Below are 23,234 nucleotides of genomic sequence, written 5' to 3'. Positions count from 1 at the left end.
GAGAGAGAGAGAGAGAAAGAGAGAGAGAGATCACTCAAGTTCTCAAACACGCTTTTTCAAGTCATGTAGATACTTATCAGAAGAAAAATCTCACAGGATTAATCATATTCCGAGGATCACAGTAAACACACTGTTAACATATGACCGCAAGGAGAGAGAGAGAGAGGGAGAGAGACAAACCGAGGACAGAGAGAAACAGAAACAAAAGGTGAGAAAGAGAGAAACTAGAAGAAAGAGGGAACGCAGAGGAAACTGAAGAGAAACAGGAGAGAGAAAGAGTGAATGAAGCCAGATTTGGGAGAAGATTCTAAGAAGCTAGGGGAAACTGAGGGATAATGAGAGAGAAGGAAACTGGAGAGTGATAACGAAAAAAAACAGGAGAAAAGATTGGAGATGATTAGAGAAACTGGGGAGAAAGAGATCGGACGATAGAAAGAAAGCAATTGGGGAGAAAGGTTGGGAGAGTGATAAAAAAGAGATGTAGAAGAGTGAGAGAGAGAAAGAGATCGGAATAAATAAACTGGGACAAATAGAGATTGGAAGATAGAGAGACTGGGAGAGAGTGAGAATAAGAGATTGGGAGAGAACAAGAAAGAGAAATATTGGGAGAGAAACAAAGAGAAATATTGGGAGAGAGAGAGAGAAAGAATGGGAGAGTGAGGAAGAGAAAGACTGGGAGAGAGTAAGATAGAAATATTGGGAGAAAGAGAGATTGGGAAAAGTAAGAAAGATTGGGACAGTGAGAAAGAGAAAGAGATTGGGAGAGAAAGATTGTGAGGAAGAGAACAAACTTTCTTTGGGAGAAAGTGAGAATAAGAGATTGGGAGAGAGTGAGAAAGAAACTGGTGGGAGAGAGAGAGGTAAGAATCAGGAGAGTCTTTATTACTCTAGAAGTCTGTTCTCCAACCGTACACAGACAGAACCTCATCTTCACATGAATACGAGTGAAAGGGGGGATAAGATATGAGGCGCCTACAGCACATTCCACATCTTTCCTCTGCTGTCAACCGCTTTATAGTGCTCCTCTGTCTACACAGTATCTGGTTAACGATAGTTTTATAAAGCTCAATTCATTCATTCCCTCCCTCCAGTTTTCTTCAGTGGTCTATACTCTATCTCTCTTTCCCTCTCTACAGCACACAGACAGTTCGCGGCCAATCTGGCTCCAGGCTGCTGAGTCTGCGTACCGCTTCACGTTGGGCTCCATCGCGGGAGGTGAGTGACGTCCATGCTTGGCCTGCTGAGGAGTAACTCGAGCTGGGCATACTGACATAGGGAGGCCCCTGGACTGGTTATTGTCCTATTGGCTGATCTGTGGCTCCAGGCTGTCTTTGCAGGGCAGGGTTCCGGAATGACACAAATCTTCCGGAATTGTGGTGGAATCTCGGAATAATTACGAAGGAGGAACTGATACAAGGAGACCACTGACATAATGGTGCACACACACTCGCTCATGCACATACACACACCCGTACGCACACACACATGCACACAATAGGCTACACACGCCGGCTTGTGCCTCTGACTGTTCCAACTGGGAGTTTTGAAAGAATCTTACTGTCTGTCTGCACACACATATATATACACACACACACACACACACACTCTCTGCTTGTGCTTGCACTGCTAACGCTTTAGGCCAAGGCCTTATGAATTACTATAATGATAGAGCCAATTATCAAACAGTAACATTAGCTAGAAAAAGTGAATATAACTCTTAATGAATGTCAATTCATAAACCAAATGGCAGCGTATTGTATATAATACACTGCCATTTCTAACTGCAAATATGCTGATTGACACTGATTGTACTGTGCAGAGGTAGTAATATGGTATACCAGCAATATGTGTCAGTGCCTGCATGTTATGCTATGTTTGATTTAAGCAGGTGTAGTATTGTACTTGTGGATGTAAATATTAAATATCATACAGTGCTTCAGAAAGATGTAACATGGAGCCTCATGTCCGTCGTGTTTTCTGTTTTTGTCCCCATGTTTACTTTTGTCATGTGCTTTTTTTTGTCTTTGCCATGTGTTGCTTGTTATTTGTTATTTACCTGGGAAGTCGGATGTCGGAGATGGGAATGACCGTGTTCCAGTTAGACATTCCAATAATTGTCCCACTTTTTATGACCCAGGTTAGCATTGTTAACATTGCCTCACATTAGTGTTGTTAGTAAGACCAGTCTTCCAGGCATCCAAACATCATGGAAACACGTCCACAAATAGACATTGGACAGTACTGAGTGTGCACTGTTAAAATTATAAGGAAAATTGAGGAACTTTTGGAGGTTCTTCAATTTGAAACTGTAGAGGAACCTTTATAAGGTGCTTTGAGGAAGGTTTTCAAAAAAAGTTTTTTAGAAGAAAAAGGTTCCTTGAAGGTTCCTCAAAGCACCTTAAGAGATCCCTCCACAGTTTCAAACTGAAGAACCTCCAAAAGTTCCTTATTAATCATACTTTTAACAGTGTTGATTTAATGACATGCAAATATAAATACTAATAAATGGTTACTTTGATACTACTGGGCGTATACTGTTTATGTGTGGTGCAGCCATCTTGAATTTTGAACTCGGGGTTGTTGAGGCTCTCCCAACTTTATGAGTAGGAAATCCGAATTGTGGGGAACAATTTCCAACCTGGAACAATCTCCGAAATTCCGACATCACCAGTTCAAATGGAAGTTTCAAAGCATAAGCAGTTCAGTGTGGCATTGTTTGGTGTTACACATCTTCAGTTGTCTTTTGATTTCAAATGATTTCTCAGTGATCCAGTTTCATGTTCAAGTTGTGTTTGACTCCGTTTTTGTGTTAATTTTGTTTTAATAAAGCCTAAAAACGCACACTTGCGGTCTAATTTTGGAGTCATAGGTGGACCTCAGAAGAAAATTTTAATTCTGTAGAGGGTAAGCATTGATGTCATATTCTCGCTGGAACGTGTGCCCTTTAGTCTGACTTATTGGCAAAACATGGCTTTGTTAATTAGAGAAAACAACCCAACCGGCATTGTCTGCTCAAGTTAAAGGCAGTCAGACTCAAAAGTGATCCAATGGTTCATGGAAAGCGATGTGTAGCCAGGAACATCCAGCCAACTGAGGCTCAAATTTAAAACACATTTAGAGAATAAAACCCCATATCTAGCAGCACAAAGTCGAGTGAAGGGTCTTAGGAGTGTTTTCGTCTTTTTAGGCTCATTTAGTAGACTGGCTCATCCAGGTTTGCTAGCTTTCCCTTTTAATCGAGCTTAAACTTGCTGAAATACAGTGGGTTTTTTTTTTTTTTTCTCCCATGTTTTTTTCAGAGCATGATTTCACTACTCTACTACTTTTAAATGTAAGGTGCAGCCCCTGTAGGTCTGATATGTATAAATGACCTCTGTTCTGATTGGAGGCCTTTTTTAGAAAGCAGTCAGGGCTAAATTACTTTATATAACTACAGCATGAGAGGGCGGGGCTAAACGGATGTAAGCAGCATAGGTGAACAAATTGTTGTTTTCACAAAAATATATATACTGGTCCATTAATCATGACAGTTTTGTATAACGGAGAGAAAATTGCAAAAACAGACAAGGTTTTTGCGTAACTGCAACGATTTATGTATGTTGTTTTTTGTGACGTCACTTAAACAGTACATTCAAAACAGGCTGTTTTTGTATCTTCTAGCCCTGTACAAGAAAGCCTCACAGTGTTTTTCTCTTTTTTGGCATGTCTCTGTCTGTCTGTCTGTCTGTCTGTCTGTCTCTCTGTCTCACACACCTCTCACACTCTCCGTGCATGTTTGAGAGATGCAGTCGTCACCTGCGCTTTGAAGTTGAGACAAGACTTGACAAGCTTTTGAGGTTAAGAAAGGCGTTTACGGCAACCTGCTCCTGAACTGCCACCACGCACACGCACACACACACAAACACACACACACACACACACACAGACACCTATTATAAAGCCCTCATACACATTTTTGTTCTCTTAACTTCTAACCTCTCACATGTTAAACATTTTGGCTGTGTCCGTAACGGAAGGCAGCTGCCTTGTTGCCTTGCTGCCTAGGCTGTCTCACAAGTCAATACTTTAGAAGGCAGCATTGTAATGAAGGTACCTGCAACCGACCAAATCTTTGAAGGTAGCAATACGTCAAGATGTTGCCAGGATACCAACTACCGTAACTAATTAAAATTGTTAAACATCAAAGGCCAAAATTAAGATATTACACTGACAGTAAAAAATCTATATTATGGGAAAATAATCGTAAAAAATGTACATTTGTACAGATTGCTGACTGCTTTGCTTCTTTTCTCGAGACTAACTTAGAGGATCATGGCCTTCACAAATTGAAGTCACAGCAACGATAAAAGTACCTTAACAGACAGCATTTTATACAAATGCTTGATTAGGACATGACTTGGCACCTCCCTGCCTTCGAATGCTGTCTAAGTAGGCAGCATTTATTACGTTTCAGACGCAGCTAATGTCACACAAAATCCTTGTATGTCTTTTTCTGCTGTTTTTCACTTTTTTACATAATCTGAGAGTTGTGTCAAACCTTCATGATGAATGGACCAATAGAAATGCTCCAAATAAAATCTTTTTACATTTGACTTTCATTCAAACTTAAGAACTTAAGTTGATATTTTGGCAATACAAGGTTTTTGCTGGTAGCACTGATCTACATACACATACAAACACATGCTCAACCATGTGACAGAGCTCTCATGTATAATATAAAGTATAAAATCCTTCTTGCCACACTGTGGCATAAGTACACATACACGTCTTTCTCACACATTCTTATTCTCATGCTCACAAGCTTATATAAACACACACACAGGGCGTCTGTGGGAATTGGAGTTCTCACTGGCAGGCATCACACAGTCTGAGCCTAATGACTGTTTTCAGCACATGCAGTGTATACAGGTATCTACAGCATGCAGAAAGAAAACAGCAAAACAATGGCAGCTAAATCTAGCGCTGGAAGGGTATTACAAGCAGAACAGATTTTTCATTTCATTTGTGTGTGTGTACGGCTTAATGGGTAAGACCTAAGAATATTGTTCATATTGTGTTTGTGTGTATTTGGACGGTGTTGTTGTGGGGACTTTGTCCTAAGATATCCAGCTACTTTAAGGTGCACCTATTGGTGACATAGAAAACTATTACCAAATGAATGGGATGCTCTGGAGCAGCCACACATGAGCCAAAGGTCACCATGTCCAATGCCAAGCATCAGCTAGAGGGATATAAAGCCCTCCAGTATTAAGCTGTGGAGCAGTGCAACTGCGATCTCTGGATTGATGGAGGTCCATCCAATAGCTAGGGTTGACATTAGATGCAGGAATAACGATGTTCAAACAAAGGGGGGCAAACTCTCTATTAATACTCATGATTCTGGAAACCTATTGATATGTATGAAAGGACAACGCAAAAACTGATCTAGTAGACCCTAATATATGAAATTTGCTTAAATTGTACCAGTGTGGTTATATCTCAAAGCCATTTAACCCATTTTTACACCATTGTCAGCTCCCCTTTACACTGTGTGAACTTTTAATGATGAATGGATTAATAGAAATTGTCCAAATTTAAAGCGCCTTTTCCCTTCTGCAATAAAATTAACCATTAATTAATACTATTTTTCTGTAATGGCAACATGTAGGTGAAAGCTCCTATTTCCATCTGTTTTATGAAAAAAAAATGTGTGGGTTAACACTTGTGTGTCTGGCAAATGAGGTTTAAAGTTCATGCACTGATTAATTCCTGCCGTCTCTTATAGCCACGGGTGCCACAGCTGTGTACCCCATAGACCTGGTGAAGACACGCATGCAGAACCAGAGGTCCACTGGCTCATTAGTGGGAGAGCTCATGTACAAGAACAGCTTCGATTGCGCTAAGAAAGTGCTGCGATACGAGGGCATCTTTGGCTTCTACAGAGGTAAACTTACACTTTACAGTGAAATGGACCCCCTGAAAGCACTCACAATGACCTGTTTCTAATGCATGTTGACCCAGTTTAGACTGTTAGCTAATAAACTCAAGGACCTGAAATCAGATGACACAGAATAGTTATAGGAAAGGATCGAGATGACTCAAAGGCTTCACTCAAAGGTAACTCCTGATATCACCTTCATTTAAAGTGGATTATGATTCACTGCGTGTTGCGTCACTGACATGTGTGGCCTACACTAGACAATGCCAAATCAAACAGCTTGAGTGCTCATGGTTGATACAACATTGAGTGGTTAGTAAATAAAGAGAGCTAGCGAACGGCCCAAGTAATGTACTGAACAAATTCACTCTCGATTGCTCTCATGCTCTCATACTTGCACAGGGGTCAGGATCCATTACATATCAATCAAGCCAATCCAGACATGGCTTTGCAAACAGTTACATTGACTTCCATGTTGGGTTTCTCTGACATTGCCATTAAAAAGCTCAGATATGTTGAGTCTATGTGGTAAAAAATGTGTAGTAAATGTCTGGATAAAATTACTGTATGTCTACTTATTATATCACTGCTGTGTAATGAAAAACATGTATCTCCGTTTTTGGTTGTTGGAAGCCTGTAGCAGCTCTGAACACTGTGTAAATAAGGTTGGATGAATAGACCAATAGAAATGCTCTAATTTACTTGGAATAAACTCTTAATTTTCATTACCTTCCATTCAAAGATAAGGATGTTTTTGCCTTCTCCTGTAAAGTCACTATTTGAATGTGTTACAGATGACATGACGACATTATGACTGTTCTAATTATTTACGCTGAATGTATAAATGAATGAAATGTACAGTTTAATTTCAGCCTCTTATCTTCAGTATGAACAGATTATTATATTTCAGTAATATTTAGACATGTGTAGTTTAAACTTGTTCTGATCTGTGATGTGAGCTACAGGGCTATGTTTCCGTCTCAGCACTGTCACACAAATTAAAGATCTGTGTTAAATGGCAGAGCGAGCGTCGCATGTAACCCTCTCTACCGTTTCAGATAGACCTAATACTACAAAGCTTTTGACATCTGAGGTAGGGTCAGTGGGCTGCCCTGTATGTAATCACTGATCACCTTTTACTACCAGCATTTGTTTCACTGGTGTGTTAGTGGGAAATAAACAGTCACTGCAGACAGAGGGGACATTTCTGACAGGATTACAGAATGAAAGGGAGCTGGTGGTACACAGCAAAAGTAGACTTTTATACATGCACACTCTTCATGCGTGAAGGATCCCCTGCGCAGCGGCCCCTGCTAACACTAGTGCATTAGAGGTGCTGCAAACTGGGTTTTTTTGGATGGAACTTATGGAATGTGTACGAATACATATATGGTTACACCCCTAGTTCAACCCCAAGAACACTATACCAGCTGTTAAGCATGCTAGTGGAACTAGTACGCTGCACAAATTGGATAAAATATTGAAGATAGAGGACTTAATTAGATCATTTCATCAAATGTTAGATGTGCTGTATGTGTATTTTTAACCATGTACTGGTTTCACAACCCTGTGCACCTAAATCTTTTTTTATTTTATTTAAGATGTATGTTGTAGACTCACTCTGCCCCCCAAAACAGTTAAAATTAATAAAAGAAAGACAAATATTGGCATGAAATTCATACCAGTGATGAGTGTATATAAACTTCCAGTCACAACTGTATGTAGTTTAAGACTTCTGTCAAGATGAAGTGTAGTTAGATTAGGTTAAGACTAAGTGCTGTGGATATACTCATCGTTTATTATTACACATATGTCGTTGTGAAGGACACTGCTTGTTTAAAAAGTCATTTACATTCATATTTGTAAATTTAATACAAGTGGGACACAAACAGCACTTCAATTGTCCATCCATTTAGAAAACTATTTCAAACGCATTTGGCCTTTGTATACCACCTCAATGGATTTTAAATTAGCCAATCAAGGTGTGATTAAACTGTAGACTTTCAGCTTTAAAACAAGGGGTTTAACAAAAATAATAAATTAACCACTTAGCAATTACAGAAATTTTTGATTAAACACAGTCACTGTGATATGCATAACATTAAATAAATAAATACATCCATCATCAGCGTGCTCTGTGCAAAAGTGCCTTAAGAAGTCAGGCCTTAGTAACACCCCCTTGGGCAGAAACCACAACTTGCAAATACTTTTTGCAGCAAAACATCTTTCAGTTCTTGTAGTTGGAATTTTTCCCACTCTTCTTCGCAGAAGGCCTCTAGTTCTGAGAGATTCATAGGTCATCCTGTTGCACAGCTTGTTTAAGGTCTATTGACAATTTCTCCATGATGTTTAGTTCAGGGGATTGTGAGAGCCATTCCAAAAGCTTTAGTTTGGATCTGGATGTATGTTTTGGATCATTATACAGTGGTAGAAGCTATCCACATTTCAGCTTCAGCCTTTTAACAGATGGTTTGTGTATTTTGTGCAGTGCATTTTTTCATCCACCCGTGCAGTATTGCCAGTGCCACCGGTGGCAACGTTTACTTTTAAGTTTACTTCAAGATGCAAATCAGTAGAAACACTCAAGAGAATAAATGCCTGATTAGACTGCAGAAAGCATCTAAAAAGCCTGCCCAGTCCTTGAACAGATGAAACCAAGGCTTACTTGAGTATGGAGAAGGAAGGGAGGGTTCATGATCCAGAGCATACCATATTTTCTGTCAACCATGATGGAGGCAGTGTTATGGCATGGGCATGTATGGCTGCCAGTGAAACTGGGTTACTCATGTTTGTTGATGTGATTGCTAGTAGAAGTAGCGCAATGAATTCTGAAGTGTATATATTTGCTCTACATCTGGAAAACTAATAGGATAGGGATTCACTGTACAGATGAATAATGACCCAAAGTAAGGCAAAGAACTGGGATGTTCTTACATAAGTCAGTCACCAGATCTTAACCCAACCCAGCATGCAGACAAAACTGGTGGCAGAAAGCTTCAGAACAAAAGCAGCAATTGAAGGCAGCTGCAGTAAGGACTGACTAAAGGCCTGACAAAGCATCTCAGGGGAGGAAACTCAGCATTCGGTGTCCACAGGTTCCAGGCCATCTATGTGATACTGTTTTGGTATTATTAATAATTCCTAAAGAGTTCTTGCAGTTTTGCAAAACTCTTTGAGTTAAAGCCAAAAAAATGTACACTTTATAAAGATCTTGGCTCAGAGAGGTCCAGCAGACCTAGGCCTTGCCACTGGGACCCAAGGCAAAGCTGCTCGTCATCAGCAACCAGAGCCGGAGAGAACACAGGGTGGGTAGGGTGGCTAGATCTCTTTCTCATCTCCCCACATTCATCTGCTAGCATTGCTTGCCCAATGACAATGCTTTTGCAAAAGTTCGAAAAGAGGCGGTGGTAGGTTGCTTATGTGTTGGAGGAGGCATGTTTCAGTGTTGGGGGAGAGTACTAATGAGTGGGTTGATTAAAAATGTATTTATTTAAAAGAAAGATTATGATTGATTCATTGTAAATCCAGTTTATAGTTTAGTGAAGTCACTAAAGTCAAGCTGAACATTTGAGTTTACCAATAACTTTAAGTTGGATTAACTGAAAAATGCTGCTGTATATAATAATTACTGCCACATCAAAAATGAAGATAGAAGTTTTTTCTATGTTTTGCTTTCCAGCTAATTGTAAATCTAGCAGTTGTGTCACAATTTCAGGATGACTGGACCAGCAGAAATGCTCCAAAAATTTCCTTCTCCTGTAAAGTTGCTGTTTTGGAGATTCAAGATTTTGAACCAACCTGGACAATAAGCTACCTTAAAGTTTTAAGTTGACTGATTTTTATGTCTCACAGTTTCACAGATTTATTTGGAGTGGTTTAGTCTGTTTCACTGCAAACAAACAAAACTGGAATCACATTGTGTACCTGGCCTGCACTGACTTTACCCCCTGAAGCCTGTGTGTCTGGAGAAGTCAGGCAGCAGAGAGATTTAGCAGAGCTAGAGCAGCAGCTTCCCACAGTCCACTAATCCCATGTAGATGTCTGCACCTCCAGCCAGACAGCAACCTCTTATAGACATTGGGGGAGTCCAAGACTGCCATCTGCTGCTGCTTCTCACACTGCAGCTTCCTTTTTTCTTCATTTTTGTGGCCATATTCCACTAACCCCCCTCATCTCCCGTCTGCTATCTGTTCCCACTCTCGTTCTGCATGTTTTTCCCTCCCTCTCTCTCCCTCTCTCCGTCTCTCTCTCTGTCTGTGTGTTGTTGAGTGGTGCAGAGACGCATAGACGGGCTGGTTTTGCGTGCTGGCAGCCTGCCGTAGCCACTCACTCAGCAGTGCCCTCACAACTTATCATACTGGCTGACGGAGGGTTATACACACACACACACACAGACAGAGAAAAACCCTGCAGATGTTCACACATACACACACACACACACACAAATACACACACAAACTCAGCAGGCCCTCAGAGCTTTATCAGAGCAGCTGACTGAAACCCACTGAAACAACTCTCTCAACCTCTTTCACACACACAGTCATGCACGCACATATACACACACACTCACACGCAGACAGTTCCGCCTCTGTTCCCCCTCCTCTACAGTACCATCAGCTGCCAGACCTTTCAAAGGCTCGAAAGTTGTGTCTCATTTTTATCTTGTTTGTCTGAATGGTTACTTTGTTGACCGCTCTAATCAGATCTGTAAATGTTACTCTGCTCTCGCGTGTCATTGGGGGGAAAGTGGTTCATGTTTGTTTTTATGGTGTTGTCATTCTCTCTGAACTGCATGCACACAGCGGTAAAGCTGAAAATGTGCTGCACATAATTATTTTATAGTAAAATAATAATAATTACTTTTTAACTAGGCTTTATTTTTGCCATAACATCAACCTGCCTAACATCAACCTCCCTAACATTAACCTGCCTAATATGGAGTTGGTTCCCTTCGTGCCACCAACAACAGATCTGATCATTAGAGGCATGGACTGCACAATGCCTCTGAAGGTGTCCTGTTGTATCTGGGGCCAAGATGTTAGCAGCAGGTCCTTGAAGTTCTCTAAGTTGAGAGGTCAGCCTCCATGGATTGCATTAGTGAGCCTCGGATGCCCTTTAACCTGTTGCTGGTTTACAGGTGGCACCTTTCTTGAATCATTTTTGGCAGGTACTGGCCACTACATGCTGGGAACACGCCACAAGACCTTCCTTCTGACCAGCTTCGATTCTTATGCTTGCCCATTTTTTACTGCTTTTAACATTTAACCTTTAAGAAAAGACCAGTTACTTGCTGCCTAATATATCCAGCCCTCGACAGATGCCACTGTAGATGAAGATGTAGGTATTGATGAGGTATTGGTGTTTTTCACTTCCTGTCAGTGGTGCTAATGTTATGCCTGATTGGGATAAATAGTGCATTACTACTCATTACATGCAAATAATATCACAGTATTACAATATTGAATGATATTTAGGTTTTCATTATTGGAGTTTTAACTTTCTGAGTATTGTTATTCTATACTAAACGTATTGTTGTACAAGCCAGGTTTAGCTTGTTAATTTGTTTTGTTTACATTTTTCTTCATTTCATTTCTCATTTTAAAAGCCACCGAAATGAATCAGCATTGTAAATATTAACCAGACAGAAGCTAGATTTATTAAAAAAAACCTTAATATTCATTCAGGCTTTATATATTAAAGCATATACTTAAAGCAGCACTATGTGAGAATTGTTTTTTTGTGTTTTTTTTGCTACTGGGCTCCCCTATACTGTTGCGGAGCATAATTCAATGTTACACCACTGCTGTAAATATAAGTCACGCTTGGAGCGCCCAATCATGGACAATCTGTACACATGCATTTGTTGACAAGTAAAATTACATTTTATAGAAATATGACTATGACTGTGGGTTACGCAGCATTATGTAGTTCTCGTGAGAGGTCTTGAGCAGCTCCACCAAGGTTACATAGTGCAGTTAGCAGCGTTCTGAGCTCAGAGCGGCAATGACAGAGATGCAATTCTCCCGATTACAAGTCAGTGAAGCTTGAACATTTAAGGTAACATTGCTACATAATGTTGCTTTAAATGAATACTGATCTTGCACGTATGAAATGTTGGATCTTAGTACTGGGTGTTGTTATAGCCTAAATAGGTTAGTAGGTATTTTGTGTTTTTACCCAGTGAATACTAGTGGATACTAGTGCTTTGTTGGTCATCCAGCAAATATATCCCTTGAATGTGCACTTAGGCTAGAATCCAGAGATACCACCACAATATCTGAAACAGGAATTCCCAATACACCAATACAGTCACAGACACTGAATATGCACTCTTAAATGCCAACAATATCAGTATACCAGTATAGATGACAGTACTAGTCCAGTCCTATTTAAGTGCTAAGTGTTTGTTTTTATGTGTGTGTGTGTGTGTGTGTGTGTGTGTGTGTGTGTGTACTGTCTCTCCCCTGCAGGTCTGCTGCCACAGCTGATCGGAGTGGCTCCTGAGAAGGCTATCAAACTCACTGTAAGTCATTAAATCCTTTAAATATAATCCATTTCCAAACCACTATCTGTTCCTGCGCTCACTAACGACACACCCGAGCCTCGGGCTCATTTTAAAGAGTACAAATAAGAATCACCTCCTTGTGAACATGCTCTCGCTGCAGGCTTTGTGAATAGATTTATGTTCTAGAGCAGCAGAGCAATAGCGTAAAGATTAACGTTGCATATTGTGCTGGTTATAAAATCATCTGGCTGTTTTGCAGGTCAATGATTTTGTGAGGGATAAATTCACTGACAAAGACGACACCATTCCACTGGCTGCGGAAGTGCTGGCGGGAGGCTGTGTGAGTATGGTTGCGTGGAGGGCTGTGTTTTGGCAGGAACCTGACGATACGATACAGGGCCTACGACTCGATATATTGTGATTAGTCATAGTATAAAACCACACCATTATCTGCATAACATCTGAGTAAAAGACAAGTTGACTTTTTATCCAATCAGAACAGTGGGATCTGAAGACAGAGTACAACTCTGCTATCTAGTGGTTGGGGTTAAACCGCAACACAAAATCAACCACTGTCTTCCATCAGTCTTTACATGTAAACTTCTCATAAAAAAGCCTAACTTTGCGATACTTCGATATATCAATAATTTCTTACACCCAGAGTTGTGTGGAGCTACGTACAGTTTATATTGCACATGTATACGAGGAGGGGTAGGTGTGTAGTCTGCTGTGCTGTGAGTGTTGTAACTGTGGGCTGTTTGGGTGTTAGGTGTGTGCGGCGTGTAGAGGATGTAAATACTGGCTTCATGAGTGCGTGTGGTGCCAGTGCTTGGTTCTTTGTGTGTGTGTGCGTGTGTGTGTGTGTGTGTGTGTGGTGCCAGTGCTCAGCTGAATGGGCTCTTGTCCCTCATGTTAAGCTGGTCTAAGTGAGGCAGCTGCTCTCCTCTCTGTGCTCAACCCTTAATTGATTCTGATGTGGTGGACGTCAAACACTCTCTTTCTTCAAACTTAAACATTATGCCTGATTTTCCGCTTCCTTTTAATGAATATTTACTTTGGTAAATGAATAAATCGTGAGCTCCAAACCAGGCCTTAAAAAGCAAGAGAGGAAAAGAAGAAAGAAGAAGAAGAAGAAAAAAAAGAGAGCTAATTGAAAACTTCAGCGGCTCGTGATTTCCATCTCTTTCAAGCAAACTTTCTGACAGATGTGAAACTACAATTACAAGCTTAGAAATGATAATGTTCTAAATGATTTTTCTGTGTAATTTGTGTCTCTGAGAGTGACGGACTGCTGTGCACACGTTATTGAACCGTCACCGGGCCTCGCAAGGAGCATCAGGCCAGTGACTGGCCACTGTTTCTCTGTTCTCTGAACCCACTAATTGACCACAATTTGAAAAACGATGCTGCGCTTTTTTTAGCCAGTGCTCTAATTTAGCACTCAATGGCGTTGTGTGGTCAGTGGGCTTTGGAGGATGTGGATGCAGTAGTGCCTGCTGCGTGTAATGAATCCTGCTTGACAGAGAGCAGGCTGGCCGGATAGAGCAGAGAGAGGCGAGGGCCGAGGCTGGACAAAGGCAGCTCGGGTCCGGAGGGTCGCGACCCCTGTCAGGGCGTAATTGGGGGAAGATGCCCTGGAGGAATCTGGGCAAAACTGGCTGGAGCTCGATCTTATTGAGTTTGACAGCAGCGTGCATACCTGTGGCCTCCTCAGCCTCAGGCGTGCAGGAACAGCCAACACGCAGACGAGCAAAGCTGTGTACGCATCCTGCCAAGCACAATACAAGCCCCTGCTCTGGGGTACTAAAGTCCTGTAGCAAAAACATCATAGGAAGACGAAGTTTAACACTTTGCTACAAAACTGGAGGCCAGAACACTGCAGCCTGAACGTTTGTCCTTGAAAGGCTAGGAAAAGGTTTGGTAGCGAGTCAAATTTCTACAGTTTTACCTAAAGGTAGTTGATTAGTCAGGACATGTTGGGTGTCTTTAGTTTTGAAAGCTAGAGCTATGGGGCTAATGTAGCAAAAAGTAATGAAGGCTTACACAGCTAGTCCCTGTAGATCAATATTGCCACCATGAAGTATATGGCGCCATGCCTAATGCCAGGTGTGGGCTAGAGGGGTATAAAGCCCCCCAGCATTGAGCTGTGGAGCAGTGGAACTGTGTTCTCTGGGATGATGGTTGTGCTCCATCCAATACTTTTGGGATTAGTTATGGAGTTGGAGATGAGGTAGGGTGGTGATTATCAAACATCCTGACCTCATTAACGCTCTTGTCTCTGAATGCAATCAAATCCTCACAGCAGTGCTGCAAAATCTAGTAGAGAGCCATCACTGGACAGTTTCTCTAACAAAGCTATTTTCAATACCCTTGATTTCAGAAGAAACAATGAATGAGCAGGTGTCCCAACATGTTTGTCCTTGTAGTGTATATGTATAACCCAAGCCTGTTTAAAGACTAGAAACCACACAGCATGGCAGTGATATGAGGGCTTTCAGCCTCATTTTGTCCCCAGTTTTATCCCCAGTTGATTCATTTCCAAATTACCCGCTAAATAAGATGTCCTTTTGAACTGCCACTAAAGCAATTCCATTGGAGAGCTAAACACGCTTAGAGGAGAACAGTAACTGCCAGTTGTGTTACGTCTGCTAGCAGATACCCGCACTGGCTACCATCACACTAAGTGATGGGGAGCAGAAGGCACATCCTATACACCCAGTGAGAGCAAGGCAAACTGTGCTTTCTGGGTATCCTGCAATGTTTCACATGCCATGGATAGCTGTGGCTTCACCAAGAATCAAGTCTGCAGTCCCCTGGTGATTGGGCTAACGCTTAGACGGCTGAGCTCTTTTGGTCATTTTTGGTCATCGCACACATCATCACACAGATTATCACACATTTGCCACAAACCTCATAGAATTATTTAATCTCTCAAATACACTTGCTTATGTTGTTTGGGGCTGTATGGCTTACTCAGATTTTTCCTTCTGTTCATTGTTTATGTTGAAAGAGACAATTGTGTAACTTTTTTTTCTTTTCGCTATACTGTCAGTTTAACTTGTCACGGTTTTTGGGAATGAATAGGGCGTATTATACACTGTTATCTACACTCATTTATTAAGTTTACTGGGGAACTGGTCTTATAGTAGTATAGAAATTCTGTTTAGGATAAAGTGATATTTGTTAATGCTTTCTAATATTTGATATCTAGTTACATTTCTTTACTAAGTATCAGTTCAAAAATAGGTTAACCTGCTTAAAATGTTAGCAGTCAGGTATACCATTTTTATTTACAGAGTCGTACAGCAGTAGACTGATACAGATACACACAATTAAATGTAGCAGAAAGAGGAAAGGCTTGTTTAAATGTTAAATATATATATATATATATATATATATATATATATATATATATATATATAGAGAGAGAGAGAGAGAGAGAGAGAGAGAGGACCACAATAAAAGTAAAGCCATCAATCTCAATAGTAATAATTCACTGGAGTAGCGGATACCCCTTGATCATGATGAACCATCTCTGGGCTTTTTTTAGGAAGCTGTTCGGATGTTTACAAAGTAGACTACGACCCTGGGTGTCACCTCCACCCTCTCGTGGCCCTGATTAGGCTCCAGAGGGGTGATAGATGCTGCAGAGTCAGAGGGCGTAGAGCCTCAGGCTGTCCCTACTCCGAATGGACCGTCCCCCGGGATTGGAGGGGGGAGGCAGGGGAGAGTGCGTTAGAAGAGGGGATGGGGATCTTGAGGGCCAGTGACTGTGTTCTAGCAAGCCCAGAGAGGATGCAGCCTTGGGGGCAGGGCAGAGAGGGGAGAGAGGAGAGAAGGCCGGTGTTGGGGTCAGGTCTGCCAGGCTCCGTCTCACACCAGCTCTGAACCCACGTGACCCCCGCGTTTCCGCTCTGAATGGACACTAGTGTTGTGGTGCTGACATGGAGACTACACTCTGACACGGTGACATCACTGTCTTAAAGAAAGCCTTGTTTTAGGGTTTATGTAGCTAATTTCGAAATGCTGATTGGGGAGGAGAATACTGACGTGGCAAAAATTGAAGGGGCCAAACTGTCAACCTCAAATGACCCTTATCTCATCACCCCAAAAGACCTCAGATTCCTCCAGGAAAAAAACGTAAAAGTATTAGTTTTAGTTAGAAAGAGTGTTGATAGTTTTATTAAGTTACTAATCTGAGTATCAGGAGTAATTATGATTATGTGCTTTACTGCTGCTCTGGTTCTTAAGTTTAAGGAACAAAAAGGACTCAGTACAAGTATAATGTAATCTCATGTTTGTATTTCAACCTCAGGCTGGAGGTTCTCAGGTGATCTTCACCAATCCTCTGGAGATTGTGAAGATCCGTCTGCAGGTGGCCGGTGAGATCACCACAGGGCCGCGTGTCAGCGCTGTCACTGTCCTTCGAGACCTTGGATTTTTTGGACTGTACAAGGTGAGCTGAGTTCTGTAATTCCACTTGTAACATCTGCTTGGTTTTATTGACCAAAATCTTTAAAGCGGCCCTAAAATGTCAAACAGCATTTTCCTCTGCATAGTCAAATAATGTGAGTTTGGTATATGGAACTGACCTCAGTGCATGAACCTCAAACACGGTTGTCTCCTCCTTCAAAAGAAAATCCAGCATAACCAAAACAGGGCCGATTCCAAAACCCCACAAACCATTTTGTTATGTTTACACCCCCACAATCTACATACACCCTGTCAAAGATGGCAAAATGGTAAAACATGGTGGGAGAAAATGGTGGTGTTGATACTAAAGCCACGGAAGCAAACATTAGTCTGCGCTGGGTTAAAGCTAAAACTAGCCTTTTACCCCATTACTCCCCAATGTCTGCTCCCTTGAAAACAAACTAGAGCTAACCACACATCAGACAGGAAAGAAGTGTAACCAGTAAGACCCCCAAAATCCGGGGAAGCGGGTGGGGGTATGGCTAAAAGCTAACCTGGGTACAATCTCTTTAGCACATCATACTAATAGGACAGCAACACTGTCCAGTAAGACTTTTTATTACTGTTAAAACTATGCTATAATATGCAGCTTCTGGGAGTCCATCACTATTATTTAAATCAGCCAATAATTTGTTGGGGTTTTTTATTTGTTATTATTTGTTTAATTCTAAGGCAAAGTAAATTAACAGGCTTGTAAATAGGCTTATAAATAGGTATCACAAACAAAAGCAACTTCAGAATGGCTGTTTTGCAGATTTGGATTTGGGCCTTTAGATTTATTGTCTGGTGTGAATGCTGACATAATATATGAAACCTCAGGGCTGGGTACTTTATTGGAAACACATGTTCAATAACAGTTCACTGTTAAGGTGGACCTCTGTAGTCTAAGTTAGAACACTGTAGTCTAACTGTTGTCATATGCATTTTGTGTTAGGCATCCTCAAACTACTGCACGTCGGTCAGTTTCATACCACAGAAGCACTCTTGTGGCTGGCAAATCGAATGGGCTCTCAAACCTGCAGCGACACTGCAGTATAAAATATATCCTATGTCTGATACACTCATACCACCACCACCATGTTAGTCTCACTGCTGAGAATAGCAACATAAAAACATTGTAAACAGCAGGCCTGTGGTCAGAAACTGACTAATAATGGATGGGGTCAGATGGTGGCTGATAAATTGTGCATGACATCGGATGGACTGGAATCTGTAATTGTACGACTACACAGTGGACCAGTAAGACTGCTCGCAGTGAAAAAGCAGAGTCCCTACATTACCAGTAATTGTCCATTAGTGTGCTGGAAGCAGCGAAGTAGCTGCAGAGTTTGATGTGGTTGATCTGGACCCGCACTGCAGGGAGGGAGGTGTGTGTTTGCATAATCAGTGAGTAATGGTGAACAGCAGAGGTGATTAAAACATACTTGACCTGACCCCTGCTGAGTCTCTGTATTTCTGAAGATCAAGTCATTCCTATCAAAGCATGCTAAGAATCGCACACTCACTGACTTACAGTACTGTCAAAAGTTTTAGAACACCCCTGATTTTTTTATTGTAGTCCACCGGTAGCGTTGCATGCCCAGGCAAGGCCGCTGTTCTTATTTTGCCATGTTAGCAATGACCTTTTTACTGCCGCTCAAACCTGCAGCTCCAAGCCTTTACAGTTGATACTGAGACCTGGTCCAGCGGTCCAGCTTTGCTACAAGGTGTTGTCGATCACACAAGCTGTTGACTCTCAGAAACTTGTCTTCGGATGTTGTTGTGGATTTGAGTCGGTCTTCAGTTTTTTTAGTGTTTGTAGAGTTTTTGATGGTGTAGAAAACTGTAATCTATATTTTATAGTACATTTATTAAAGCCCATTACCACCTCCTAAAAAAGAAATGTTTTTTTTTTCCATTACAAAAACATAAAGGCTTTCAAAATAACATTAAGGCATCTCAAAGTAATCTCAAAATAATATAAAATCATCTAAAAATGAAAGCATACAAACATTCTTGATAAATATCAAGAAATCATGTTAAAATAAGAAATCTCAACATTTTGAAAAATCCTCTCAGAAAATTTACAAATCTTAAAACTGAAAAAGAGAAACATTATTACACACACATTATTTTTAAAAAGTTTTTATTTAAGCCCATTTGTGCCCCTTAAAATAACAAGGCATCACAAAGTAATCAAAAAACATCTTTAAAATAGTCTTTAAAATAAAAGTGAAATATATAAAAGCATACAAATTATAAATATATTTAGAACTCTGAAACTCTGAAAATAGTGAGGAATCATACCCAAATAATAAAAAAATCATCTAGAAATTTTGAGAAATCATCTTAAAATAGTGAAAATTCATTTCCATGTCATATTTCAATATCGAGAAACCATACTAATAACTCAAAATGATGAATATCTCAAAATAAATACATAACGATTCACCTAATAATGAACAAATGATTGGGTGATGTTTTTGTTTTATTTTAGTTTAAGTGGTGGGAAAGGGCTTGCATAGGCTTTAGTTATTTTTAACCCTTTGGAAGTTCACTGCTTACATTTGTACTATGTAAGCTCACTGAACTTCGTACCATGACACATTATTAACTGACTTGAAGTTCTTAAATATCAATAACTGTAGAAATGGGGGGTGTTCTAAAACTTTTGACCGGTAGTGTATGAATAGTAAAGAAGGTGGAATGTTGTTTCTGCTGCTTCTCTCCAACTTCCTGTGGTTTTTGCCTCTGATCTCCAGTAGTGTTCTCTGTCTCCATATTCTAATGAAGAGCAGACAGTGTGCAGCTTGTTAAAACACCTACTTCCTCCTCTCTGCGTGGAAAGATGCAAACACAAGCTGCCTGTGTTTAAATTGTGTCCGCGTCTGTGAGTCAGACTGCCTTGAGCTTGTAGACGTGTCTGTGTGAACGAGATGTGTGCTGGGCTTTATGTCTATATGTGGGGGTGTGTGTGGGTGTGTGTGTATGAGAGCAAGAGCGTCTTCCTGCTGGCCTAACATACCATATCTTGGCTTTAGCTTCAGAACAACCACACAAAACAACTCCAGAGAGATGCCTGGGGCCACATTCATGAAGCGCTCCTCAGTGGGCAGTTCACGCTGTGGGCGATGCAGTGGTGCAGGCGATGGGTGCTGTGGGTTCGATCTATGCTCCGGTCCCTGTTTATGGGGAGTTTGGGGTGTTCTCCCTGTGTCCGCATGGGTTTCATCCAGGTGCTCCGGTTTCCTCCTACCTTTTAAAAAACACATGGTGGGTGAATTGGCTATGCTAAATTGCCCCCTAAGAGTGAGTGTGTGTGGACTGGCGCCCTGTCCAGGGGGTATTCCTGCCTTGCGCCAATGATTCTAGGTAGGCTTTGGACCCACCAAAACCCTATCCAGGAAGAAGCAGATAAGAATGACTGAAAGATTTGTTTACACTGTGAAAACTCGAAACTTTACGAATGTAAAGAAAGGATTGCTGGAAGTGCAGGTATAAACTTTTTACAGCATGAAACTGCACATTTTAGTGTTTTCCCTGTTCCAACACACATGACTCAGCTCAATAAAGATTAACAAGGCCTTCATGAGTTTGAAATGGGTATGCAGGTAGAGCACCAAAACACAATACCTAATAAGAAAACATACAGTGTATAAGCACAGTTGTAAGAAGACCTGTCTGAAATCCTAATTTGTCAGAGAACATTCTTCCCTTTTCCAGTTTTATTGTCGATTATTTTTGGACCATTTCTATTGGTAATATGAGCCAAATTGGCAGTGTTATGATGTGGCAAGCCAGGGTTTCAGTTTGGGCCATAAATGTTAAAACAATGAGGAAAACAACAACTATGGGAATGATAATTTCAGCTAGCATCCTAATAGGTTTCTATTAGTGTGTTGGCGCTAAGCTAACAATAAGAACACATTTTAGGCTTTTAAAGGCACTCTTAACATATTGTTGCTGTCAGAACGCAACATTTTATCTTAATTAATTTACATAATTTGATATAGTTAGTTGTTCTTTACATTCTGTCAAGATTTTCAAAAATTACTTGGAATAAAATCTTTTTACATCCATTACTTCCATTAAAAGTCAAGATTTTCCTTCTTGTGTAAAGAAATCAGCCATAAAATTAGCACCACCTGCCTAATATTGAGTAGATCACTCTTGAAAAAAGTGCCACCACAACAAACCTGAACATGAGGCATGGGCTCCACAAGATCTCTCAAAGACATCATGGCTCCATGACATTAGCAGCAGATCCTTTAAGTTCTATAAGTTGTGAGGTGGTGCCTACAGGGATCGCAACATTGAGCCTTCAGTGCCCATTACCTTGTCGCCTTTTCACCCGTTGTCCTTCCTCTGACTACTTTTAGTAGTTACTGACCACTGCATACCAGAAAAACTCCCCACAAGACTGTTGACTGATGTTTTGTAGAGGCTCTGATCCAGTCGTCACGATTTGGCCCTTGTCAGAGTGTCTCAGATTCTTATGCTTGACCATTTTTCCTGCTTTTAACACCGACATCACCTTTAAGAACTGACTTCACTTGCTGCTTAATGTATCCCACTACTTGACAGATGGCGCTGTGGATGACTCTTCAGTGTTTTTTTACTTCACCTGGCAGTAGTGATGGTGGTATGGCTGATTGGTGTATGCGACTCTTTCAGAACTCCTTCAGTTCTCTATTCTAATACCGGAGTGATTCCTGGTTAGACTACCGCTCAAGTCAGTGAAGCAAATAGGAATGTGGTCCCACCCACTGGAAAATTAACACATGATTGGTTAATTCTGTGACTTTTTCTTTTTTTTTACATTTGTCATTGATTCAGAACCGATGAATCCCCCCCCCCCATTCAGTCAACCACTTAAGCAAATTTAGCAGAGAACTGAGATCAGTTAAACTAGACACGTCCAGGCTTGATTACTGTCAGCTCTGATGAATCGTAACATTACTTAAAAAGAATTTTGCCAGGAGTGTGAAGTTTAAACAAGCAGCACACAAGCATTACCCCCAATCAGAGGAAATTCTGGAAGAGATGAGAATGAAAGTCTAAAAGAATCTGGAATGAGTTTCTAATCCAAACCATTTCTAAGGCTCTGAGGCTCCAGTGAACCACAGAGGGGAAAAAAAAATATTGGAACGATGATGAATCTTCCCGAAAGTCCCGGTTCTAATTCGTCCAAGACTAAGGCGACGACTCGGGCAGGAATTCAAGAAAGTACCCAGACGACCATCTAATAAACTGCCTGGCGAACTGGCTTTAAATTGATGGAACCCTGAATTCTGTTCTCTACTAGAAAACCCTGCAGGAGAACATCCAATCATCAGGCCGTGATCTGAAGCTTAAGTGCAACTGTGTTATTCACAGCACAAGAGCTCGTCTACTGTCTGACTGGCTCAAAGGAAACATAATTGAGGTTTTAGAGTGACCTATTCAAAGTCCTCACTGGAACCTCTGAGATGCTGTGGCGGCTGAGGATCTTAAAAAGACGGTTCAACAAACATGATCATTATTTATTTGGTAAAATATAAACAAAGACATTTATTATTTCCCCAAAATCATTAGGCATTCTCTGAAAGACTAGAAGGCCCTGAGGAGTCCACCTCATCCGTGACGAGATTTTCGTAAGACAGCAGCAATATAAAATCAATCAAAATCATCACTCTGTGCTTGATAAATACTGGGCCTGGTCTCAAATCAGCAGCACAGCTCTACATTCCAGCTTAGTTTTTCAACATTTACTGCTAGTTGGCAGCAGCTTCTGATGGTGTGTTTACTGCATAGAAGATATATACAAAAGAATTATTGATTTTCAGACCTTTCAACTTGGATTTCCCACAATCAATTCAGTCAGGGTTGATGAGTGGTTGATGATCAGGTGTGTCTGTTACATAAAAGCATCAACCATTCAGGGCTTTCCAGACTTTCTACATTTTCTCGTGACTATAGGGAAGAACATCTTTATAGTTGTCCACAGCCTAGTTTTCACATCCACAGTACGCCAGTAAGGTGCTGGTCTTTACCTGCAACCCCACCCAATTCCTGTCTAAGCCTTTCTGCTTTAGGGAGTGGAGGCAAACTTTCTGAGAGACATTCCTTTCTCTGGCCTCTACTTTCACATATACACTCACACCGCTAGCTAATGAGGAGGCCAGACATTTCTTTTTTTTCAATATTTGATTTAGGAAAAGTATACTGATCATTGAAGGATAGAAGGATTAAAGCATTGAACCTATGGCTGTACCGTGTATGACTGTGTATGTAACGAATAAACTAGAATTATTAAATATTAGTATTAGTTACTGACATCCTCAATAATAATAATCGTGGTTTTGCATTGCAAAGCAGTGA

General features: G+C 40.9%; 1 protein-coding gene across 1 annotated transcript in view; it reads left to right on the top strand.

The window, feature by feature from the left end:
* The window catches only part of LOC140560620 (electrogenic aspartate/glutamate antiporter SLC25A12, mitochondrial-like), a 41,572-nt gene that overhangs the window by 14,552 nt on the left and 3,786 nt on the right, over window positions 1-23,234 (top strand). Inside the window, exons 10-14 of the mRNA XM_072685117.1 lie at window positions 1,137-1,215; window positions 5,765-5,923; window positions 12,388-12,440; window positions 12,682-12,762; window positions 16,738-16,878. Coding sequence (XP_072541218.1) covers window positions 1,137-1,215; window positions 5,765-5,923; window positions 12,388-12,440; window positions 12,682-12,762; window positions 16,738-16,878 — 513 coding nt within the window. The remainder of the gene's footprint in view (window positions 1-1,136; window positions 1,216-5,764; window positions 5,924-12,387; window positions 12,441-12,681; window positions 12,763-16,737; window positions 16,879-23,234) is intronic.

This window comes from Salminus brasiliensis, chromosome 8, assembly GCF_030463535.1.
Source record: "Salminus brasiliensis chromosome 8, fSalBra1.hap2, whole genome shotgun sequence".
In the NCBI taxonomy this organism is placed as follows: Eukaryota; Metazoa; Chordata; class Actinopteri; order Characiformes; family Bryconidae; genus Salminus; species Salminus brasiliensis.
This window is presented reverse-complemented; position numbering and strand designations above follow the sequence as displayed.